The sequence below is a fragment of the Anomalospiza imberbis genome, chromosome 9 (genome assembly GCF_031753505.1).
Source record: "Anomalospiza imberbis isolate Cuckoo-Finch-1a 21T00152 chromosome 9, ASM3175350v1, whole genome shotgun sequence".
NCBI lineage: Eukaryota > Metazoa > Chordata > Aves > Passeriformes > Viduidae > Anomalospiza > Anomalospiza imberbis.
The window spans coordinates 30,281,866-30,298,422 of record NC_089689.1 but is presented as its reverse complement, the minus strand read 5'-3'; the positions used below and the strand labels follow the sequence as shown (position 1 = coordinate 30,298,422).

General features: G+C 46.3%; 1 protein-coding gene across 8 annotated transcripts in view; it reads right to left on the bottom strand.

The window, feature by feature from the left end:
• The window catches only part of SGIP1 (SH3GL interacting endocytic adaptor 1), a 62,960-nt gene that overhangs the window by 37,902 nt on the left and 8,501 nt on the right, over nt 1–16,557 (bottom strand). For all 8 annotated transcript variants that reach the window (XM_068199000.1, XM_068199001.1, XM_068199008.1 and 5 more), the window contains 2 exons: nt 3,677–3,740; nt 347–371 (listed from right to left, as the gene is read on the bottom strand). In XM_068199000.1, the coding sequence (XP_068055101.1) occupies nt 347–371; nt 3,677–3,740 (89 nt within the window). The remainder of the gene's footprint in view (nt 1–346; nt 372–3,676; nt 3,741–16,557) is intronic.

Here is a 16,557-nt window from a genome sequence, read left to right as displayed (position 1 = left end):
AATAACTTAAAGGAAAAAAAAAATCTCCTTGTTTTCAGGTTAATATAGAAAATAAAAATAGAGGTTTGAAACAGCTGCTCTGGCAATGAACTCCTCAGGCAGCAAATCTGGCCCAAGCCAATTAGCAGGGGTGGAAAGGAGGATGAGGAGCTGGGCTTTAGCAGGACACCTGCTCCCTCTGCCCCTGGCGCTCCTCAGGTCTCCCTCTGTTGGTATTTTTTTTTTACAGGAAACCTGGAATTTGCCTTTTTTTTTTTTTTTTTGCATTTATTTTCTATATTAAACAGAAAACTGCTCACAACTGCTGATGGTGGTGGAAGGGGAGGTGACACTGGGCAATACTCACGATGCCATCCCTGTCTGGTGACCCTCTGGAAAGAACAGAAAAAGGAGCTGTGTTAGTGCCCAGACCAAACCCAATTAACTCGTGGAAATTGGTTTTTAAATGAATTCATGGCATCAAAAACTGGAATTACCAGCACATCTGAGTCACCTGCTCCTCGTGGAACCCATGCAAGGTCACAGAATTTTTTTCCCCTCGTGTTGACTGATAAATTTTAGGTTTATCAGGAAATAAAGTGCTGCTGCTGGGGCTGGCACTGTCCCAGCTGGCTCCTGCAGCATCCCACAGCCACATCCCTGCCCCGCGTCCATCCTCTGCAGGGGACAGAAATCCCATCTGGAGGAATTTCCAGGCCTTCGCTCTGCCAGAAGGACAGCCCCTTCTCTGCGAGTGGACTGGGCTGCGGGGGCTCCCCAGGGACCCTAATCCCCAACTGCTGATGGGATTTGGGATCCGGCTCACGGCAGCTCTACAGGGGATGCCGGGATTTAGGGAATGCAAGTGTCCATGGCATCCAGACGGGCTCCTCCACCTCCGCACATCCCCAGGTTCCTGCGCTGCCAGGGATGTGCCACCAGCTCACACCTGGCTCGGGCATCACAGGAACCCTGCTGGCGGCTCCTTCTTTCACAGGGAATAATGCCAGCCCTGAGAGTTTTCCAATCAATCCGTGCAGTGTCCCATCTCTCCTGTTTAGGCTCCATCTCTTTGCACAAAATTCCCTGAAATCCTTTGGAAGTGGCAAAAATCCCTTCTGCTTTTGTGTTTCCCCCTCACTGCGAGATCCCCAGCACAGGGGGTGTCACCTCCTGCTCCCATCCCGGCTGCAATTGCTGGGGAGCCCCTCCCCAGGTGGAGGAGGAGCAGCAGCTCCTTCCCCGCAGCAGCTCCAGCAGAACCATTCCAGGCCCACCAGCAGCTCCAGGACCCCAGCGCGGGGTCCTGGGGGGTGACCGCAGGGTGTGGCATCCCTGCCTTCTGCTACTCCCTCTTCTCTCCTCTCCCGGCTCCATGCCTCTTCTCTCCTCTCCCGGCTCCATTCCTTTTCCCTCCTCTCCCGGCTCCATGCCTCTTCTCTCCTCTCCCGGCTCCATGCCTCTTCTCTCCTCTCCCGGCTCCAGCCCTCTTCTCTCCTCTCCCGGCTCCAGCCCTCTTCTCTCCTCTCCCGGCTCCAGCCCTCTTCTCTCCTCTCCCGGCTCCAGCCCTCTTCTCTCCTCTCCCGGCTCCAGCCCTCTTCTCTCCTCTCCCGGCTCCATCCCTCTTCTCTCCTCTCCCGGCTCCATCCCTTTTCCCTCCTCTCCCGGCTCCATCCCTTTTCCCTCCTCTCCCGGCTCCATCCCTTTTCCCTCCTCTCCCGGCTCCATCCCTCTTCTCTCCTCTCCCGGCTCCATCCCTCTTCTCTCCTCTCCCGGCTCCATCCCTTTTCCCTCCTCTCCCGGCTCCATCCCTTTTCCCTCCTCTCCCGGCTCCATCCCTTTTCCCTCCTCTCCCGGCTCCATCCCTCTTCTCTCCTCTCCCGGCTCCATCCCTCTTCTCTCCTCTCCCGGCTCCATCCCTCTTCTCTCCTCTCCCGGCTCCATCCCTCTTCTCTCCTCTCCCGGCTCCAGCCCTCTTCTCTCCTCTCCCGGCTCCATCCCTCTTCTCTCCTCTCCCGGCTCCATCCCTCTTCTCTCCTCTCCCGGCTCCATCCCTCTTCTCTCCTCTCCCGGCTCCATCCCTCTTCTCTCCTCTCCCGGCTCCATCCCTCTTCTCTCCTCTCCCGGCTCCATCCCTTTCCCTCCTCTCCCGGCTCCATCCCCGCTGCCGGCGGGGATTTGGAGAGCGCCCAAAGCCCTTGGGGCCGCGACCGCGCCGTGACCCCGCCGTGCTAATCACCGCTGCTGCTAATTGCAGCGTCCTCCGGGTGGCCTCTCCGCGACCTCCCGAGCAGCCCGGAGCCCTCCCGGCCCCGGCAGCCGCTTCCCAGGCTGCCGGGAGCGGCGGCACGGAGCCGTGCGGACCCCAGCGCTGGGTAAGGCAGCGCGCAGCCCCGGCTCAGCGGATTTCCGACAGGAGGAGATGCAAGGGAGCCTCATTCCCGCCCATCGCGATAAATGATGGGTGAGCTCACAGCCAGCCGGAGCTCCCGGCTGTCCCACAGCTCGCTGGAGGGATGCCGCCTTCCCTGGGGACAGCGGGATGGCGCCTCGGGGCTGCGCAGCCCTCTTTTGGGGTGTGCCCCGCGTGTCCCCTGTTCTTTGCAGCGGGAAAAGCCCGGCAGAGATGCCAGTGCCACCAGGGTCACCTGGCCAGGCCTGTCCCCTGGCATGGAAACCTCCAAGCAGCTGCCACCAGGGCATGGAGCAGCTCCGGGGAACAAATCCAGACGGAGTAAAAGGAAAAACTTGGGAATTTCTGCTGTCAGACACGAAACACCCGAGCAGAGCTGCAGGAGGGCAGCTCTGCCTGTCCCTGCTGCCTGTCCCCTGCTGTCCCCAGGACATGGTGGCACAGGCTCCTTGGCCACAGCACTTGGGGGCATGCACCCCAAAGCCACAGCAGTGGTGACCGAGAATCGTGGAACTCTTGGGGTTGGAAAACCCCTCTGGGATCATCAAACCCGACCATTCCCAGCACTGCTGAGGCCACCTCATGTCCCCAAGTGCCACATCCACATGGATTTTAAATCCCCCTAGGGATGGGGACTCCACCCCTGCCCTGGGCAGCTGTGCCAGGGCTGGAGAACCTTTCCAGGAAGGAATTTTCCCAATACCCACCCTGAGCCTGCCCTGGCGCAGCCTGGGGCCATTCCCTCTCCTCCTGTCCCTGTTCCCTGGAGCACAGCCCGACCCCCCGGCTGTCCCCTCCTGTCAGGAGCTGTGCAGAGCCACAAGGGCCCCTGAGCCTCCTTTTCTCCAGGCTGAGCCCCTTCCCAGCTCCCTCAGCCCCTCCTGGGGCTCCAGACCCAGGCTCAGCCCCCACACACCCCCCACCAGATGTGGGAAGAATCCCCTGCCAGATGTTTTCTGGGGACTGAAATCCCTGTGCTGCACCTTCCCCAGCCAAACCCTGCACAAACATCTGTGTAAATCGAATTTGCATCTCTAACGAGCTCTAAAGGGCAGAGAGGAATCTGCTCCAACTCCGAGTCCTCCTTTTCCACCGGTCCCCAAAAATCCCCCACAGACCCAGGGCTCCAGCAGCTCCCAGGAAATCCCACATTTGCTGCATGTGCAGGGGCACAGCTGGAATGTGTTTGCTGATAAAACTCCATCCAAAGACAACAACGGCCCGGGATGCCCCAAATTCCTGCTGCAAAGCACATTAAAGTCTCATGAGCTCTGATCAACTTACGTGGAATCAGTGTCCTTTTCTTTCTTGCGTATGCCAAAGGCCTTCCTGGTGCGTTTTTTCAGTCCTGAGGGGGAAGGAGCACAGAGGAAAAGGCAATATTAATGTAACCCCTCCAAGAAATCCCCCTCAAGGCTCCTCCTTGCCTCACCAGCCGCAGTCCATAAATGAGGTGAAAAAAGGGAAGAGCCAGAGCCAAGGGAATCTCAGAGTTAAAGGGCTGCCAGGAGGTGGTGGGACATTTGTTTCTGCCATTTATTTGTTCATTTAACACTTATTAACTCCCTCCCAGAGTGTGGGACTGAGTTATTTCCCATTTAATATTTGTTCCACAGTTACTATTTCCCAGTTAATATTTCCCACTCAATATTTGTTTCAGTTATTATTTCCCACTCAATATTTATTTCACAGGTATTTTTTCCCAGTTAATTGCTTCACCGTTAATATTTCCCAGTTAATAATTGTTTCACAGTTATTACTTCCCAGTTCGTATTTATTTCCCAGTCAATATCCTATTTCCCACTCAATATTTGTTTCCCAGTCAATATTTCTGAGCTATTATTCCAAATATTTCTGTCTTAATGACTCCCTCCTTTCCCTGCTGTTTGTGGGCACTGATGAAAGGAGGAAAAACCCTCCTGGGTGTTAAAACCGAGTTTAAACCTGAGTTTGGTTGTGGTCAGCACTGGTTTTTGTCTGCTCAATGCCTGGCACCAAGGATGCTGGAGCCAGCTGGGAAATGCTGGAATTCCAGAGCCCCCAGGAGCAGAAGGAGCACAGTGGGTTCCTCCCAGCTCTTCCCTCTTTTTGCAGAATGCCAGGATGGTTTGGGCTGCAGGGGATTTTAAAGCTTCTCCTGTTCCCCACGGGCAGGGACATCTTCCCCTATCCCAGGTTTTCCAGCCTGTGGGATCCATACATTCCATAAAACCAGCTGAGCCCCTGGGGCTCACCCTGGCCTGCTTTCCCAGATCCATCCTCTTCCCCATCCCCACCACTCCAGGGCTCAGGTGGGTCCTTAACGAAGAGGAATATTCCCACTGACCTCCCCCCGGAGAATCCTCCTCCCCAAACCCCGAGCGGAGCCAGAGGGGCTGAACCCCCCAGGGCTGAGCTGCTGCCTGCTCTCCTCTGAAGCAGAACCCAAAATTGGCAGAAATCTGCACAGAAGCTGGGTTATGTAAGAGTTCCCCCAGTTATTATTTCCCAGTTAATATTTCTTTCACAGTTAATATTTCCCAGTTAACATTTTTCTCCCAGCTGATTTTTTTTCTCCAGTTAATATTTCTCACTCAATATGTGTCACAGTTAATATTTGTTTCCCAGTTAGTATTTCCCACTCCGTATTTGTTTCCCAGTCATTACTTCCCAGTTAGTATTTATTTCCCAGTTAATATCCTTTTTCACATTTAATTTTTGTTTTCCACAGTTAATTGTTTCACAGTCAGTATTTCCCAGTTAATATTTCCCACTCAATATTTGTTTCCCAGCCAGTATTTCCCAGCTAATATTTGTTTCCCAGTCAGTATTTCCCAGCTATTATTCCCAATATTTCTGTCTGAATGACTCCCTCCCTCCTGCTGTTTGCGGGTCCCCCTCGGGGCAGTCCCTGGGGTGAGCAGGGGGTTTTTTGGGGGACTGCTCTCAGCACCCCTCTCCAAAGGCAGAGCTCCTTCTCCCTTTCCCAAAGATGCTCGTTTTCCCCTCTCTGGAAGTCACCACCCCTCCAGGCAGAGGGACACAGCTCAGGGGGGGACAATCCCAGGGCTGGCACTTCCCAGGAGCTGCCGAGTCCCCGGCACTGGAAAATTCCCCCTCCGGAGGAGCCGGGACTGGGATTTGCTCCTCCAGTCCCCTGCCAGGTGCCTTTAGGGCTGAAGCTCCCTAAGACCCGTCCTGGCAAGACTCAGCCTTAGACAAAGCAGCCAAAGCTTTTCCATAAGGATCACGGCCCTGAGCCACGGGAATTCCACGTGGAATTCTCTGGGCTGCAGGGCTGCCAGAACAGAGCCAGGCGGCACCAGCCCCACTGCTGGCTCATCTCCCTTCAGCCACAAAAGCCTCTCCAAATCCAGCATCATCCACCTCTAAAATCCTTCCTTCCTGCCAGCCATAAGAATTCCACCTGGGAAACACAATTTGCCATCTAAAACTCTGAAACTTGCTCTGCTTTATTCCTGAGAAGGACCAACATCATTTTCTGCACCAAAAACTGAATTCTAGGAGCAAACCAACCCCATTCCCCCCACATGCAGCCCTTCACCCTCCAGCCCCAGGTTGCCTCTAAATATTGATTTTTAAATTGGAATTTAAGTTTTAAATATTGAGGGACGTCCCTGGAGGAAAAATTATTCACTTGGGAGCGTGGAGATGGTAAGGAAAACACCTCTCCAAGAGGAAAGACAGAGTGTGGATGCTCTTTGTGATGATTAAAGTAGGAAAAACATGCTTGAAGTGAATCCTACTTCATCTGTGCACCAAGATAAAATTTATCTGTGGCCATGACAGGCTCAGGAGCAGGGAAAGGAGGAAGAGGAGGGGGAAAATGAAATAATCACCCTCAGGCTGGATTTTTCTTTGGCTTGGGTGTGGGGTGTTCTCAGAGCCACGTTTGAGCAGCCTCCAATCATCTTTTCGTGTAGGAAAAGCTGATTTTCATTTATAAAGCTTACATTGATGTAGTTTTTAAAGACTTTGTGTTTGACTGGAATTGGCTGGTGAATTTTTTGCCATTTATTCTCGTGGTTGGAAAGTGCTTGCGTGCGAATGCGCAAAGCTTTGTTTCTATAGGTGTTTACATTTTCCTGTGGGTTCTTATGGGACGGATCTTTTCTTATTACAGGTGTAACATTTTCCTTGACAGGAATGGGTTGTTCTGTGGACTGATTCTCATTCTTTAGATTCCTTCTTATGGGAATTAACTGCACCTAGCTGAAGTAGCAGGCCTAGACCACAGTTTTGTAAGGCCTTTCTTTTCTAATGTTTTTGTAGGTGTTTAATGTAATGTGAATAAATAATAAATGCATAAATATATAAATTGATGTGAACAAAATTTGCCAACAAATAATGTAATTATTTGTGGGTAACATCACCCTGCCTGAAAATTGTATTTACTGTGTGACTTCTCCTCTGCTTTGCCCAGCACACTCAAACCTGCAAATTCCTCCCGAATTCCTTGGGAGAGCCCAGAAATGTGGGAAGCCAAGGAAAGAACAACCTTCCCTGTGCTCAGCACAGCAAAACAAAGCTCCTGAAACCCTCGGGTATTCCCACAGGGAAAAGTCACGCAGGAAATTCAATTTTAAGGAAGGGTAATATTCCATACAAGTGGAAATATTAGAAAACTATAAAACTGTAGTTGAGGCTGCTACTTCAGCTACGCGCAGTTAATCCCCATAAGAAAGAATCTAAAGAATGAGAATCAGTTCACAGAACAACCCATTCCTGTCAAGGAAAATAAGCTACACCTGTAATAACAAAATAACAAATAATAATAATAAACAATAACTCTAGCCCATCAGCACCCACAAAAAACCAAAAATGTAAACACCGATAAAAGAAAAGTCCGGCACATTCACACACCAGCACCTTCGAACCAACAGGATCAGCAGGAAAAAATCAGCAGCCAGTTCCAGTCAAACACCTGGTCCTGATCACAAACTTCACAGCTCATTTTTCCCACTCACTATCTGCCTCCCAGTTACTGTTTCCCACTCAGTATTTGTTTCAGAGTTGTTATTTCCCAGTTAATATTTGTTTCACAGTTAATATTTCCCAGTCAACATTTTTCTCCCAGCTATTTTTTGCCCTCAGTTAATATTTCCCACTCAATATTTGATTCACAGTTATTATTTCCCACTCAATATTTGTTTCAGAGTTACTATTTCCCAGCTAATATTTCCCCAGCTAATATGTTTCACAGTTATTATTTCCCAGTTAATATTTGTTTCAGAGTTATTATTTCCCACTCAATATTTGTTTCACAGTTAATATTTCCCAGTTAATATTTTTCTCCCAGCTAATTTTTCCCCAGTTAATATTTCCCATTCAATATTTGTTTCACAGTTATTATTTCCCAGTTAATATTTGTTTCACAGTTATTATTTCCCACTCAATATTTCTTTCACAGTTATTATTTCCCAGTTAATATTTCTTTCACAGTTATTATTTGTTTCACAGTTATTATTTCCCAGTCAATATTTCTTTCACAGTTATTATTTCCCACTCAATATTTCTTTCACAGTTATTATTTCCCAGTTAATATTTCTTTCACAGTTATTATTTGTTTCACAGTTATTATTTCCCAGTCAATATTTCTTTCACAGTTATTATTTCCCAGTTAATATTTGTTTCACAGTTATTATTTCCCAGTTAATATTTGTTTCACAGTTATTATTTCCCAGTTAATATTTGTTTCACAGTTATTATTTCCCAGTTAATATTCGTTCCACAGTTATTATTTCCCAGTTAATATTTGTTTCACAGTTATTATTTCCCAGTTAATATTTGTTTCACAGTTATTTCCCAGTTAATATTCGTTCCACAGTTATTATTTCCCAGTTAATATTTGTTTCACAGTTATTATTTGTTTCACAGTTATTATTTCCCAGTTAATATTTGTTTCACAGTTATTATTTCCCAGTTAATATTTGTTTCACAGTTATTATTTGTTTCACAGTTATTATTTCCCAGTTAATATTTGTTTCACAGTTATTATTGCCCAATTAACATTTTTCTCCCAGCTAATTTTTTTCCTCAGTCAATATTTCTCACTCAGTATTTGTTTCCCCTTCAGTATTTCCCAGCTATTATTCCCACTATTCCTGTCTAAAGACTGCCTCCTTTCCCTGCTCTTTGTGGGCACTGATGAAAGGAGGAGAAGCCCCCCTGGGTGTTAAAACCGAGTTTAAACCTGAGCTTAAACCCGAGCTTAAACCCGAGCTTGGGTCTGCAGGACTGCCAGGGAGCTCAGCCTGGCCACAGCTGTGCCTTTCGTCCCCGCCTGGCACAGCCACAGCAGCTCCAGATGTGCCCCCAAAATCACACCCAGAGTGGGGTTTTTAGGGAATTTCAGGGTTCTGGGGGATAAAGGGAAGTGGCAGAGCTTCCCTTCACCCCACACATAAATATCAATCATAAAACTTTTTATTATGTTATATATTAAACAATGAATTATTATCTATAAATCAGTATTAAACCCCCATGTGGGTGTCCTTCCCTCCAAAAAAAACAAAAACCAAAAAACCCAAAGAATTCCCACTGGAAGCATTTTTTCTCCTCTGGGCTTTGCCATTCCATCTGCCCCAGCCCTGTTTTCCTGCATCTCCTCAAAATCCATCCCCCCATGAGCTCCCAGCACCAACGCTGCCAATATTTATGGAAAAACACCGATCTGGGGGCAGTGGGACGTGGAGATGTGTTAAACCTCGCCTCAAACAGCTTTTCCTGCACGCCGTGCTCAAGGCCACCCCAGAATTCCCACTCCCAGTTTTCCAGGTGGGAAGGGAACGCCAGGGCTGTCCCCGGCTCCTTGGGAGCTCTGCTCCTCCTCTCCCAAAACTGCCTTGGGATCCCACCACAAGCTCTGCATAAATCCCATTTCCCTTCAGATTCCTCCTCTCCAAACCCAAAACTGGCTTGGGATTCCACAAATGCTGGACAAATCCCATTTTCCTCCTCTCCCAAATTTGGGTCCGGATTCCCACCACAAACTCTGGATAAATCCCATTTTCCTTCACGTTCCTCCTCTCCCCAATTTGGATTGGGATTCCTGCCACAAACTCTGGATAAATCCCATTTCCCTTCAGATTCCTCCTCTCCAAACCCAATATGGGTTGAGATTCCTGCCACAAACACTGCATAAATCCCATTTCCCTTCAGATTCCTCCTCTCCAAACCCAATATGGGTTGGGATTCCTGCCACAAACTCTGGATAAATCCCATTTCCCTTCAGATTCCTCCTCTCCAAACCCAATATGGGTTGAGATTCCTGCCACAAACACTGCATAAATCCCATTTTCCTTCAGATTCCTCCTCTCCCAAACTTGGGTCCGGATTCCTGCCACAAACTCTGGATAAATCCCATTTTCCTTCACGTTCCTCCTCTCCCCAGTTTGGGGTGGGATTCCTGCCACAAACTCTGGATAATCCCATTTTCCTACACATTCCGCCTCTCCAAACCCAAAACCAGGTTGGGATTCCTGCCACAAATTCTGGATAAATCCCATTTTCTTTCACATTCCTCCTCTCCAAACCCAAAACGGGGTTGGGATCCCTTCTACAAATTCTGAATAAATCCCATTTTCCTTTGTGTTCCTCCTCTCCCCAATTTGGATTGGGATTCCTGCCACAAACTGGATAAATCCCATTTCCCCTGATATTCTTCCTCTCCCAAAACTGGGTTGGGATTGCTGCCACAAACTCTGCATAAATCCCATTTCCCTTCAGATTCCTCCTCTCCCCAGTTTGGGTCCGGATTCCTGCCACAAACTCTGGATAAATCCCATTTTCCTTCATGTTCCTCCTCTCCCCAATTTGGATTGGGATTCCTGCCACAAACTCTGGATAAATCCCATTTTCCTTCATGTTCCTCCTCTCCAAACCCAAAACCGGGTTGGAATTCCTGCCACAAGTTCTGGATAAATCCCATTTTCCTTCACGTTCCTTCTCTCCTCTCCCAAAACCGGGTTGGGATTGCTGCCACAAACTCTGGATAAATCCCATTTTCCTTCACGTTCCTCCTCTCCCCAATTTGGATTGGGATTCCTGCCACAAACACTGGATAAATCCCATTTTCCTTCATGTTCCTCCTCTCCAAACCCAAAACCGGGTTGGGATTGCTGCCACAAACTCTGGATAAATCCCATTTTCCTTTGTGTTCCTCCTCTCCAAACCCAAAACCGGGTTGGGATTGCTGCCACAAACTCTGGATAAATCCCATTTCCCCTGATATTCTTCCTCTCCCAAAACTGGGTTGGAATTCCTGCCACAAATTCTGGATAAATCCCATTTTCCTTCACATTCCTCCTCTCCTCTCCCAAAACTGGGTTGGGATTCCTGCCACAAATTCTGGATAAATCCCATTTTCCTTCACGTTCCTCCTCTCCCAACCCAAAACCGGGTTGGGATTGCTGCCACAAACTCTGGATAAATCCCATTTTCCTTCACGTTCCTCCTCTCCAAACCCAAAACCGGGTTGGGATTGCTGCCACAAACTCTGGATAAATCCCGTTTTCCACCGCCAACAGCTCTGGGGGCTCAGCATCCACATTTAGGGCAGGATTTCAGCCCAAATCCACGTTGAGGCTGGGACTAAAAACAGAGCAGCAGGCCTGGCCTAAAGCCAGGTTTAATTTCTGAGCTGGGGGAGATTTTCCCACCCTCCCCCTGCAGAGCTGCAGCTGAGAAACACGAAGCGTTGGTGCTACTGATTAATTGTGCTGAATAAATGATATAAATTATATATAGGATATATGTTTTAGAGTGTACATTTCTGTATTTTCTAATATTATGTATTGTATATTATGTATTTTATATATTGTATTTCATAGCGTTCAATTTAACTTTATATTATGTTAATTAAAATACATAATATTCTATATATTGTGTGTATCATGTTATTGCTCTATATTTTATCATATATGCAATATTGCATATTTATATACTGCATTATATAGTATTTTATGTTCCATTTATTATTATATTCTATTATTCTATACATTGCATTATGCAGTATTTTATAGTCTATTTTATAGCATTTTATAATATAAAATATATTATATTATATATAATAATATAATATAGATAATAAAAGATAATAAATATTATAATAGTACTATATAAAAATAATATAATATATATGATAGATTTTATATTTTTAATTATACACTGCATACATTATATATATTATATTTTTAGATATTTTATTTTATAGTATTTTTTATAATATGATATATATTCGATATATTGAATTTTACAGTATTTAATATTGTATTAATCAATTATTACATATTAATTAATTTAGGGCTGCACACGTGTCCAAGGCCAGGCTGGACAGAGCTTGGAATAACCTGGGATATTGGGAATTGTCCCTGACCTGGCAGGGCTGGAATGGGATGAGCTTCACGCTGTTTCCAACCCAAAACGCTCCCGGATTCTTCTATTATTATTATTTATTAATGATTAATAGCAGCTCCAGTTACAAGCTGCACCTTTAATGATTGCCATTCTACATTATTTGATGTATTTATTTTATTTATTTGTGGGGCTGCTCGAAATCCTTGATGTGCCTGCAGCAGGGGCAGGCTGGGAAATCTCATCCTTGCTGCTCCAATTATCCCAAAATTCCTGCCACTTGCCACACACTAATCCCCAGCCGAGCTTTTCAATTCCTGACTGGGAGGAGGTGGAGAATTTTGAGATTTTTTTTCCCTCAATACATCATCTTAAAAAAACAAAAACAAACCTAAACACAAATGACAGCAAAGGGAAAAAAATCGGAATTAAAGGACGAATGAAAATTGCCGATGCCAGAAGTGTTTTTCCAAAGCTGGGGTGGGTAAGGAATATTTGCCCAGATAATTCAGGATTTTCAATCTGCTTTTAAACAAACTTCTCACTGCCAGCACCAATCCAGCGTAAACTGGGATGCGCTGGGGAATTCCCCCTTCCCAGTCCCACACCAAAATATGGAGGGGGAGGGCAGGAATTCCTACAGGACAGCCCCGAAACCTCTGGCTCCGAGAAATAAAATGGAAATTTATTTTACAAATTAAAACAGGAAACATTAAAATGGGGGAAAATTAGAATTCAAATGGGAAAAAAATAGAATTCAAATGGGGGGAAAACCTAGAATTAAAATGGAAAAAAAAAACAAACTAGAATTAAAATGGGAAAAAAAAGGAAAAAAATTAAAATGGGGAAAAAAACCAAAACTAAAATGGGGAAAAAAACCAAAACTAAAATGGGGAAAAAGTCAAATTCAAAGGGGGAAAAAGTCAAACTCAAAGGGGAAAAGTCAAACTCAAGGGGGAAAAGTCAAACTCAAAGGGGGAAAAGTCAAACTCAAAGGGGGAAAAGTCAAACTCAAAGGGGGAAAAGTCAAACTCAAGGGGGAAAGCAGGGTTTGGAAGGCGCAGCCCCAGACGTGCTCTGAACGGCAGCTGAAGCTGCTCGGGGGCTGAGCCGCGGCCGCCCCTCGGTGCCCCGGCCGCCCCTCGGTGCCCCGGCCGCCCCGCGGAGCCCCGGCCGCCCCTCGGTGCCCCGGCCGCCCCTCGGTGCCCCGGCCGCCCCTCGGTGCCCCGGCCGCCCCTCGGGGCCCCGGCCGCCCCGCGGAGCCCCGGCCGCCCCTCGGTGCCGCGGCCGCCTCTCGGTGCCCCGGCCGCCCCTCGGTGCCCCGGCCGCCCCTCGGGGCCCCGGCCGCCCCTCGGGGCCCCGGCCGCCCCTCGGTGCCCCGGCCGCCCCGCGGAGCCCCGGCCGCCCCTCGGAGCCCCGGCCGCCCCTCGGTGCCCCGGCCGCCCCTCGGTGCCCCGGCCGCCCCTCGGGGCCCCGGCTCCCGCTGAGGCTGGGCTCCTCCGCGGCCGGCAGAGCGCGCACGGCCGCGCTTGGGCTCCTGCCGAAAGCTCCCGCCCTGAAAATCCACCCGCACGGCTTCTGCTCCCAAAGGCTGGGGGAAAATAAACCGAAAATCACGTGCGCGGGCCGGGATGAAGGGAATGGTTAAAATTCAGCTGGCAGGGAAAAGGGGAAAACTGTACGGGAAGATCTATATATACAGATGGGAAAAGAAATAAATAACTATAGGGGAAAATATATATGGGAAAATAAATAAATATATATATATATGGGGAAAGAAATACATATACGTGTGTATATATATGTGGGAAAATAAACCCCTATAATACATGTGGGAAAAGAAATCCCTAATATATATATATATATATGGGGAAATAAATCCCTATAATATATATATATATATATATGGGAAAAGAAATTACTATAATATATATATACATATGGGAAAATAAATTCCCATTATATATATATATATATATGGGGAAATAAAATCCTATAATATATATGGGAAAAGAAATCCCTATTTTATATATATATATATGGGGAAATAAATCCATATATACATGGGGAAATAAATCCCTATAATATATACATACATGTGGGAAAAGAAATCCCTATTATATATATATATATATATGGGGAAATAAATCCATATATACATGGGGAAATAAATCCCTATATACATGTTGGAAATAAATCCATAGATACATGGGGGAAATAAATCCCTAGATACATGGGGGAAATAAATCCCTAGATATATGGGAAAATAAATCCTTACATACATGTGAGAAATAAATCCATATATACATGGGGGAAATAAATCCCTACATACATGGGGAAATAAATCCCTAGATACATGGGGGAAATAAATCCATATATATACATGGGGGAAATAAATCCATATATATACATGGGGAAATAAATCCATATATACATGTGGGAAATAAATCCATAGACACATGGGGAAATAAATCCCTATATACATGGGGGAAATAAATCCATATATACATGGGGAAATAAATCCATATATATACATGGGGAAATAAATCCTTATATACATGGGGAAATAAATCCTTATATACATGGGGAAATAAATCCATATATATACATGGGGGAAATAAATCCATATATATACATGTTGGAAATAAATCCCTATATACATGTTGGAAATAAATCCCCATATACATGGGGAAATAAATCCATATATACATGTGGGAAATAAATCCCTATATACATGGGGAAATAAATCCATAGATACATGGGGGAATAAATCCCCATATACATGGGGGAAATAAATCCCTATATACATGGGGAAATAAATCCCTAGATACATGTGGGAAATAAATCCCTATATACATGGGGGAAATAAATCCCTATATACATGTTGGAAATAAATCCATATATATACATGGGGAAATAAATCCATAGATACATGGGGAAATAAATCCCCATATACATGTTGGAAATAAATCCCCATATACATGGGGAAATAAATCCCCATATACATGGGGAAATAAATCCCCATATACATGTTGGAAATAAATCCCCATATACATGGGGAAAAAAATCCCCATATGCATGGGGGAAATAAATCCCTATATACATGGGGGAATAAATCCCCATATACATGGGGGAATAAATCCCCATATACATGGGGGAAATAAATCCATATATACATGTTGGAAATAAATCCCCATATACATGGGGAAATAAATCCCCATATACATGGGGAAATAAATCCATAGATACATGTGGGAAATAAATCCCTATATACATGTTGGAAATAAATCCCCATATACATGTTGGAAATAAATCCCCATATACATGTTGGAAATAAATCCCCATATACATGTTGGGAATAAATCCCCATATACATGTGGGCAGAAGGCCGAATTGCCAGCCGCTCCCTGGCCGAGGCGCATGGATCCTTACTGACAGGTCTGGAGCATCCCAACACTTCCAGGCCGCTGCTCTGGGGAGGAGCTCTGCATTCCCCTCCTCCCCCGTTTTCCCCTCATCTTCCTCCTCTCCAATCCCAAAACGGGATGGGGATTCCTGCCACAAACTCTGGATAAATCCCGTTTTCCTTCGTGCTCCTCCTCTCCCGAATTTGGGTCCGGATTCCTGCCACAAACACTGCATAAATCCCATTTTCCTTCAGATTCCTCCTCTCCCAACCCAAAACTGTGTTGGGATTGCACAAACTCTGGATAAATCCCATTTTCCTTCAGATTCCTCCTCTCCAAACCCAAAACTGGGTTGGGATTGCACAAACTCTGCATAAATCCCATTTTCCTTCACGTTCCTCCTCTCCAAACCCAAAACTGGGTTGGGATTGCACAAACTCTGCATAAATCCCATTTTCCTTTGTGTTCCTCCTCTCCAAACCCAAAACTGGGTTGGGATTGCTGCCACAAACTCTGGATAAATCCCATTTTCCTTCAGATTCCTCCTCTCCAAACCCAAAACTGGGTTGGGATTGCTGCCACAAATTCTGCATAAATCCCATTTTCCTTCACGTTCCTCCTCTCCAAACCCAAAACTGGGTTGGGATTGCACAAACTCTGGATAAATCCCATTTTCCTTCAGATTCCTCCTTTCCAAATCGAAAACTGGTTTGGGATTGCTGCCACAAATTCTGGGTAAATCCCATTTTCCACCTCCAAGAGCTCTGGGGGCTCAGCACCAACATTTAGGGCAGGATTTCAGCCCAAATCCACGTTTTTAAGGGGTAAAACCCCGCACTGGGGGGTCCAAGGTGAGCGGCCCTGACTTCACCTGGAATTTTTTTTCCTGCAATCCCTAGAACAGGAGTGAGGCCGGTGACTCACCCAGGAAATTCCTGCCTTGGCAGGAAATCCCAAATTCCTGCACCAGTTCCAGGTGCTCAAGGGCACATTTTAAACTGGGCTCACCCCAAGGAGGAGTTTTGCCTGTTTTTTTTTTAGGCTTTGCCTTATTTTTGGGGGTTTTGCCACTTCTTTCCCCCAGGTTTCCCTTTTTTTTTTTTTTTTTTAATGTTTTGCCACGTTTCTTTTCCCAGGTTTTGCCTCTTTTTATTGTTGTTGTTGTTTTGTTTTGGGGGCTTTTTTTGTTTGTTTTTGAACCCCAAACCTGAGAGCTCCAGAGCTTTTCCCCACTTCTCTTCCAAGCTTTTCACTTCCAAGGCCTCATTCCCACAAAATTCCTCCTTGACAGCTCAAACCCACCTGGATCAGCCCCCCAAAAACATCCCAAAATTCTCCATGCACGTCTTTGGTCTTGAGCACGGTGGGATGTCCCCAACCCCCAGCCCATCCTGGGATACAAGA